This window comes from Aquarana catesbeiana, linkage group LG05 (genome assembly GCF_042186555.1).
Source record: "Aquarana catesbeiana isolate 2022-GZ linkage group LG05, ASM4218655v1, whole genome shotgun sequence".
Taxonomy (NCBI): Eukaryota; Metazoa; Chordata; class Amphibia; order Anura; family Ranidae; genus Aquarana; species Aquarana catesbeiana.
Window position 1 is genome coordinate 534,460,549 of NC_133328.1, and position 9,485 is coordinate 534,470,033.

Below are 9,485 nucleotides of genomic sequence, written 5' to 3' on the forward strand. Positions count from 1 at the left end.
AATCCAATCGAGAATCTGTGGAAAGAGCTGAAAACTGCTGTTCACAAATGCTCTCCATCCAACCTCACTGAGCTCGAGCTATTTTGCAAGGAAGAATGGGCAAGAATTTCAGTCTCTCGATGTGCAAAACTGATAGAGACATACCCAAAGTGACTTGCAGCTGTAATCGCAGCAAAAGGTGGCTCTACAAAGTATTAACGCAAGGGGGCCGAATAATTTTGCACGCCCCACTTTTCATTTTTTTATTAGTTAAAAAAGTTTCAAAAATCCAAAAGATTTCGTTCCACTTCACAATTGTGTCCCACTTGTTGGTGATTCTTCACAAAAAATAAAAATTTTATATCTTTATGTTTGAAGCCTGAAATGTGGCAAAAGGTTGAAAAGTTCAAGGGGGCCGAATACTTTCGCAAGCCACTGTAAATAGTCAATGAGTTTGTTAGCTCCCACTTGGATGCCCTAAGCAGGCTAAACACTGAGCCATGAGGAGGTAGAAAAGAACAGTCAAAAGACCTGCGTAACAAAGTAATGTAACTTTATAAATATGTAAAAGGATATTAAAGGATACCCAAAGCCTTGAATATGCCAGTCAGTACTGTTTAATCCCTTATTAAGAAGAGGAAAATTCAAGGCTCTTTTGATACCAAGCCAAGGTCACGTAGACCAAGAAAGATTGCAGCCTCAACTGGTGGAAGAATTGCTCAGGATACAAAGAAAAACCCACAGGAAACCTCAGGAGAAATACAGGCTGTTTTCCAAAAAGACGGTGTGGTTGTTTTTAAGGAGCACAATTCAACGATACTTGAACAAAAAAGAGCTGCATGGTTGAGCTGCCAGAAGGAAGCCTTTACTGCGCCAATGCCACAAAAAAGCCCAATGAGGCACGTTAAGGTGTTGTTGGGCATATTGTAACCAGGCTTTTTTGTGGAACTTGTACAGTAAAGGCTTCTTTCTGGCAACTTGACCATGCAGCCCTTTTTTGTTCAAGTATCATTGTATTTTGCTCCTTAAAAACAACCATCATTTTTCACACCATCTTTTTCCAGTGCAGCCTGTATTTCTCCTGGGTTTTTCTTTGTATCCCAAACAATTCCTGTGGCTGAAATCTTTCTTGATCTACCTGACCTTGGCTTGGTATCAAGAGATCCCCAAATTTTCCACTTCTTATTTAATGAATGAACAGTAGTGACCGGTATATTCAAGGCTTTGGATAGCTTTTTATATCCTTTTCCATCTTTGTAAAGTTTCATTACCTTGTTACGCAGGTCTTTTGACATTTTTTTCTGTTCCCCCATGGCTTAGTATCTAGCCTGCTTAGTGCATCCATGTGAGAGCTAACAAACTCATTGACTTTTTATACACAGACACTAATTGCGGTTTAAAAAGCCACAAATGTAGGAAATTAACCTTTAATAGCCATTTTAACCTGTGTGTGCCAACTTCTGTGTCTGTACCAAGGCCAAACATTCCAGGGTATGTAAACTTTTGATCAGGGCCATTTGGATTATTTCTGTTATCATTATGATTTGTTAGCCAAAAAACTATGTGATAATAAATGGCTTCATGTGATCACTATCCTTGAATAAAAGACAGTTTTTTTGGCATGATTAGTCATATTTTCAATATAAATGCCAAAATTTCACAATTTCTGCCAGAGTATGCAAACTTTTGAGCACAACTGTACTTTCTCCCTTTAACGGCAGGGCAATGTTTTCTAATTATTCTTTTCATAAACATCTACTTCTTCCTTTCTTAAAGGCTATGTTCACTTTTTTTTCTAAATTCCAGCTCCCCAATTGCAAAAATATCAAAGCTTTCCATAAAATCTACAGACACATCCCTTACTCTCCTCCATCCATGATTCCAACCATATCTATTGCTTGTCTTACATCCTTACAGACTGTGGGTTATGACACAGGAAGGCGTTGACCAGCTGACCTCATTAGCACACACCTTGCATCATGCACCCTCCCATTCCCAGGTGCAGGTTTTTGAACCACTTGACAACTGGGCACTTAAACCCCCTTCCTAACCAGACCAATTTTCAGCTTTCGGTGCTCTCACATTTTGATTGACAATTACTCAGTTATGCAACACTGTACCCATATGAAATTTTTTGTCCTTTTTTCACACAAATAGAGCTTTCTTTTGGTGGTATTTAATCACAGCTGGGTTTTTTATTTTTTGCGCTATAAATCAAAAAAGACAGAAAATTCGGTTAAAAAAAATCTTTGTTTCTGTTAAAATTTATTGCAGAGTATTGGCAGAGTATTGGCGAGTATTGGCAGAGTATTGCAGGGTATTGCAGAGTATTGGCAGAGTTTTGCACAGTATTGCAGAGTATTGGCAGAGTATTGCACATTATTGCAGAGTATTGCACAGTATAGGCACAGAGCATCGCTGTGGGCACTACAGATCCAGCCCACAGCGCTGCTAAAAACGATCCCTCCCCCTCTCCTCTCGCACTGTACAGATCGGTACAGAGAGGGGAGGGAGGAACCAGCATCATGACATGAAGCTGGTTTGTTTACAAGTGATGCTCCGTCATTTGACGGAAAAAAAAAAGGGTGAACTTAGCCTTTAAAATGTATCTAAAGCCATTTTTTAGATTGTTGAGGGTTTAGAACCCTTGTCAGTATTTTGCTGTCTGTATCCTCATTGGGGAGATCTTCCTCTAATTGTCCTGTGATCTTTGTCATTGGGACTTAAAGTGAGGGGAAATCCAAAATTTTAAGTTGTCACAACACCACATTTTCCAGTAGGGAAGAGGGAATTTACCATATTTTGAAGAGATGGTCTCTCACTTCCTGTTATGTCTTCTGCTCAAGGAATAAAAGAAAGTCTTCCCACTGGGATACAGATTTAGAAAAACACTGACAAGGCCTCTATACAAAATTAAAAAATGTAAGGTTTAGATTTAAATTCAAATGGTACTTTTAATTTGTTGCCATCTAATTCACCTCGTCCTCATTGCTACTGTTTTTAACAATTAATTTTTGATTGATTGAGACACAATGAGCCTGATTTATTATAGTGTGAAGTAAACCTGGGCTTGGCTAAGTAAAGTGTGAAAATAAGTGTACCTGTCCACACTTCAAACATCCATTTCACGAACACAGATCTACCTCACTTTACAGAAAATAATGTCTGCGACTTATGCAGCAGTGACATCATGTTGACAAAATCAATACCATCTACCATCTACAGGATAAAATCATTGTATTATCATTTTTTTGGCAATTTACAACTTCCATTTTTCTATACCAGGCAGCTATAGAAGCCGCAACATATATGATGGCCCACAAAGCAGATAATAAATTATAAGACAAATACTACTGAACGACAAATATATACTGCTATGGTTTATGAGCAGAGAAATATTTCCGTCACATGAGATAGACAATTCCTTTATGGGTGTGATCAATGTGTTATATTTCCTACTGTCTTGTTGTGTCTTATAGAACTATATAGAAAACAAATTATTATAGTGATATCTCATCACCAGAGTCCCTAGGAAACATATTCATCTAATGTGTGATTGAGCTTGTTTGCGTCCATGCTAGTTTTGGGTGGAATGGGAATTTCAATTTAGCTTTATAAAAGTGTTAAAATGGCATTGTATCAGATTCAAATATGATGACATTTCAAAAGAGCAGTATGTAATAAACAAAGCTTTGTAAAATATATGTTAAAATTAATAGATTCATGACTGGCAGTCTTCCTAAAGTGACCTGTTTTTTCCATGCAGGCTAAGGCCAAACATTCACTAAGACCCCTTTCACACCGAGCTGCCCTGGGCGTCAGCGGTAAAGCAGCGCTATTTTTAGCGCCGCTTTACCATTGTTTTAGCGGCGCTATTCGCCCACTAGCGGGGCGCTTTTAACCCCCTGCTAGCAGCCGAAAAGGGGCTAAATCTTGGTGGTATTGCAGCGCTGCCCCATTGATTTCAATGTGGAGGAGCGGTGAGTTCACCGCTCCAAAGAAGCTGCTGGCAGGACTTTTTCTGACGCCCTGCCAGTGCACCGCTCCAGTGTGAAAGCCCTCGGACTTTCACACCGGAGTGCATGGAGCAGCTGTTTAGGGCGGCTTTCAGGTGCTATTTTTAACGCTATAGCGCCTGCAAAACGCCCTCAGTGTGAAAGGGGTCTTAAATGGCAGCCACACCTTTGCTCCCCTTTCCACACTCTGTTGGCTTCTGGAGTGTAAGAAAAATCCTGGTACTTCTGGGTATGAGGGAGCATGTGACTCACTTACCTTCCTCCCAGTTCTAATGCTGTTCAGTGATTGGCCCCTTAGGCACCCAGCACTGTTACACATGGAAGGAAAGAGTCCTGAGCCTTGTGTAAATTCCAACTTGAGCTTACATGGTCCTAACTCTTTCTGCTTCTGGTGGCTGAATTAGGTGCTGAGAGTGTGAGTGGATGATGAGGTGGAGACACCATTAAACTTAGCTTTTTTTTGCCTAGATAAATCATAGATGCACTTTACACAGCATTTGGGTAACAATTGCATATTTTAAGCGTATAACTTTTTTGCTGAGATGGGTTCCCCGTGCTTAGAATTTATTTGAATAGACTGTAAATATTCATTCTGTTTACTGAGTGGAAAATAATTGACACAAAAACACACTTTGACCTCATTTTAACACATTTCCATTTTAAAAAGAATTTTAAAAATTCAGTGTGTGAAGAAGTGAAATATTGTATTGAAGCCAGAATGCAATCACCTAAACAATCTGTATTTTTACAGGGGACAACTATGGGATGGATGGGAAGGTTAACCTGCCCAATTTCACAGAGGATGTTGACTGGAAAGGACTGGAAGATCTGTACAGCGTTAATGAAAGCTTGTATGGCTACAGAAACAAGTATAGACTCAGTCCGGATGATTGGGCTAATTACTTGAAGGATGTAGATAGAGTTTTTGCACTGCTGAACAATATCCCTAAAAAAGTTACAGCAAATTCGACTGTGGTTGTACGAACTTACGTGTCCTCCGATGCGTCGGCTCTGATGGAAATGTCCTCTGCTGACTCTGAAGATGAATTTAGCGGTGTAGCTGCAGAAGAAAGGGAACCTAAAATGGAAGTTAATTTGAGCACAGTGATATTTAATCACAAGAAAAAACTTGAAAACAATCTCCCCAAGGAGAAACAAAAGAACCAGGCACACTGGAGCTATAGCAAAACCGAAAGACAGAGAGATCAAGTTTCTTTAGACACCTATGATGTGGACTTCAGTGGAAATGGACTCACAGAGTTAGAATCTAAAATGAATTTAGACATGCAGACTTTCAGTCATACACCTAGAGAAATTCAGCAACGTCGTCTTGTAAGTGAAGATATATTTCAAGACCAGATGTATCTTCCTATTGACTCCATGGCTCCCCAGGTAAAAAATATCTCCACTGTGGATCACTTAGATGATTCTGAAGACCACAAAAGTACAAAAGCCCGACCAACAAAAGATTTTTCTGGAGAAACAGATACAAACTTAGATATGGAAGGCAGTGCTTCATTCTCGCTTTCTTCTGATTAGAACAAATGTACTTTAACAAAAGCTAAATTTAACCAGTGACTGTGGCACTTGACATTCCAGTGCATCCAGCTTTTTTGCTTTTCACAATATGGAAAACGGAGTCTTCAAACATCACTCCAATAAGATACTTGATAATTAACATTAATAATTAATGAAATTTGACGTCACACGGTTTTATTTTTTTTCACTATTTGGGCTCATATGTGTCAAATGTTTAAACACCACAGACAATTATATCCCCACTAAATATATATTTTATTTTCTAACCACTGGAATTAGTAAACTAATTTTGCACTTTTATAAAGCTTTTAAGCTTGACCACCATGTTTTTTTCCCTTTTTACTTTTAGTTCTAAACATTGTGTTGTGACCAGAAAAAAAAAATTGCAGAAAGGTGCTTTTTACAATTTTGTTTTATAACTTCAAAATCTTATAATGAATGCCTAATTGGAAATCAGTGTTGTCCCGTTGATTCATTAGGAGATTATGGTGACAGATAAGGAAAATCTGGAGAAAAATCCACCTTGTGTGTGGGGTAAAGATAATCTGATTAATATCTAGTCAGCAGTAACTAGACAGTGTTAGGTGACTTTATCCATCTAAGTATTATTATTGCACAACCAATTTTCCTGCCACCTACTAAACCTAGGCATTTACTGAGGCGTCTGATGGCTGCATTTGTCAGATTTGGATAAGTACATTGATAACCAAATCTGTTATTAGACCAATAAATGATAGATCTGCTGGTGAGAGAGAATCTAATAAATCAGTGACTTACAAGAGGATATTGCTCCATTTATAAAGAGGGTAATATTTTGGAAGCGCAATCCAGAGAAAAGAGGAGTTATTTTCCCAATAAGTTATCTTGTATCATATTAATGTGATTGTATCCCATAATCGTGAATCATTGGTTTATTTCTCCCATTGTTCTATGATTGGCATGCTGGAGCAATCTAGAGCACATTAATCCAGCTTTGTTCTAGTGATATGTATCTTTATTTCCTCTCTTGCCATACCTACTGATGTATGCACATGTAAAGAGAGCTTTCCATTTTAATGGAAGTTCCCCATCTGCTTCTTTTTCCACAGTCTGGTAACTTGGAAGTTTCTACGTTTTGCCAGTTCCAGGAGCTTTAAAAGTGCATTTACATTTACTGGGCTCCTATGTCTATGTTCAACAGCCCTTGACAGCCATAGACTTACCTGTCCCTACTCTGCTAGGGATAAGCAGAGTAAGAACTTTCCATTGCAATGAATATAAAATGTGGTGTACATATGTGGAAAAAATGTGGCCTTGATACTAAGAATTTTTAAATAAAGGCTGTGCAGCACCAAGCAGGTGAATCGAGAACAAGTAAGTATATGACTTTCAAGGGCTGTTGTGGATTGGCATCAAAGTCTAAAAAGGATTTGTGCACTTTAAGCTCACTTACACTTGAATTCCATTGTCAATTTGTTGGCTGCAACATTCATGTACTATAAATGTATTTTTCCACATGGGGGTTACCAAGAAGGTCCAGCTAGAGGCATCAAAAAACAGCAAACATGGCACATAACCTATACATAAACATAGTCATAAGTATACCGTTGACTAAAGTTGTAAATGTTACATCCATTTACAAATTACCTCAATGTTTTTACATATCCAGGTAGGAATACATTTTTCTTCCTTTTTGTCAAGATATTTCTTCGGTATTCCATGTCAGAAATGCACATGAGCACCACATTTGTTCCACGGGATTTTGAATGTTTCTCTTCTCCGAGCAGTCCCAATGTGGTCTATGTACATATACTAAAAACTGTTGCTATGCGCGTCACCTTATGTGATGACATGACAAACATATTTATGGTTATGAAAGTATTCTTTTTTTTGTAAATAGATTTAAGATGAATAGGCTTTGTTCTGTGTTTTTTTTTAATCATGTTATACTTTTATAGAACAATTCGGACTTCAGGAAAGTCACGAAGCATCATTTCTTGAAATAAAGATGTGCTTTACTTTTACAATTCTTAAAGTTTATTAAAGTGGCCTTTTACTTTTGTGTTTTATGATTGATACATGCATATGCTTCAAAATATTCTATCTACCTCTATATGTATCGGTTTAATTTAATTTTAAAGTGATTGTAAAGTCTAGTTTTTGTTTTTTTTAAAATAACAAACATGTTATACTTACCTCCTCTGTGTAGTGGTTTTGCAAAGGTCAGCCCCAATCCTCCTCTTCTCAGGCCCCTTCTGTGCTCCTGGCCCCTCCCTGCTGTCGAGTGTCCCCATAGCAAGCAGCTTGCTATGAGGGCACCCGAGCTGAGCTGCAGCTCCGTGTGTCCATTCAGACACAGAGCTGCCGTTTGGCCCCATCCCCTCTCTCTCCTGATTGGCTAACTTACTTTGATTGACAGCAGCGGGAGTCAATAGAGCCACTGCTGTGTCTCAGCCAATCAAGAGGGAGCGTCCCGGATGGCTGATGGTGTACATCGCTGGACAGGGATAGGGATCAGGTAAGTATTAGGGGGGCTGCTACACGCAGAAGGTTTTTTATCTTAATGCATAGAATGCATTACGATTAAAAACCTTCTGCCTTTACAACTCCTTTAAGCTTCCTTTTTTAATACTTAATAAGACAAAGAAAAAAATAATAAATAGGCAAGCTTAGGCTTAAAGCCCAAAGTTTCAAGTTAAACTTCTGTCTGCTGGATAAAGACCACTGATATTTGTGTGAGCACAGAGGTCTAAAAATTTGCGCTTTGCTGGCTGGAAAGCTAGCTGTATGTGACAAGACAGAAGGTGTATTGTGCAGCCAAAGATAGACCGTTGCATTCACAGATTGCAGCAGTCCTTATCTTCAGCCTCCTGCAGGAGAGCTAAATTTAGGGTTGGCACTGGAACTCGAATGACAGACAGAAGTAAAACACGATATATTTCTCTTTGTTCATTAAAAGACACTGCTGTATTTTTAGATCTCGACTGATGGGCTATAGCCCCACCTGCAAGAGTAGGGTGCGAGGTATAAAAAAAAACATCCTGGGGTGTGTTGGGTGACAGGGTGGATTTTATAGATCCACTAAGAGAGCCCACGAGTACATCAAGGGACCAGCTGCGATGGCTGTGCATTGGCACAATGGCCCATGAGGGTTTCAATCCCTTTGATGGTGCATATGACCGCATAAGTTTAGAGGCATTTTGTCCATTCCCGGAGGTAAACCTGCCTCATCAAGTATGTGGCGACATCAAGAGAAGGCTGAAAAGACCTTGGGGATTCATGGGACTATAACCCCCAGCATTCTTGACTGGAGAACTCCTACCTAAAGAGGATTAGGTGCACTGGCTGCACTGCCTAGGAGATTCCTTGCCTTGTTGGATGTCCACCTCATTGTGCTGCAGGTACCGGTGAGGCCTCTCTCTAACTCAATACATGCAGCTTGCAGTTTTCCTGTTTGGCTGTAACATCAGCCATTTTATTTCAGGCTTCTCCCTGTCTGCAGCACTCCTACCCTGGTGCCCATCAGACTAGAAGGATGTCTCAATGCTGGTGCTGGTTGATCCCTTGGGTTTTTCTGCACAGCAGTGTTCATGGACTCTTGCTGTAGAGCCTACTCTACAGGTCACATTGTAGCTACTCCCACAGCCTTTTTAATGCAGCCACCACTTTTATGTTGGGCCCTGTCCGGCTCCAGGGGATCAGACAGGTGCCCTGGTTGAGAGTCTCAGCCCCTGAGCACTGTGCTGTCACAGCCAGATGCCAGCAGGGAACCCTGAACCCCTAAACCAGTGGCACTGCCATCATTTTTTTTTGAGCATCTGCCTCTACTACTGACTGTTCCAACCAGGAAACGGAGGAGCCTGGGTACTGGCAGTAGGCAGTCCCTTCTGCCGGGAGCATGGAGTGAACACAGCCTGGATTCACAGCTCTTTTGCATTTGTTGTGCTGGGTGTTGGGGTCATTTCCCTATCT

General features: G+C 39.9%; 1 protein-coding gene across 2 annotated transcripts in view; it reads left to right on the forward strand.

Annotated features, from left to right (window-relative positions):
- Positions 1–7,540, forward strand: part of SULF1 (sulfatase 1) — a 200,973-nt gene extending 193,433 nt beyond the window's left edge. The window contains exon 20 of one of the 2 annotated variants that reach the window (XM_073631777.1): positions 4,747–7,540. In XM_073631777.1, coding sequence (XP_073487878.1) covers positions 4,747–5,534 — 788 coding nt within the window. In that variant the 3' untranslated portion in view covers positions 5,535–7,540. The remainder of the gene's footprint in view (positions 1–4,746) is intronic. The other variant, XM_073631779.1, reaches the window with a different exon arrangement.
- The last annotated feature ends 1,945 nt before the right edge of the window (positions 7,541–9,485 follow it).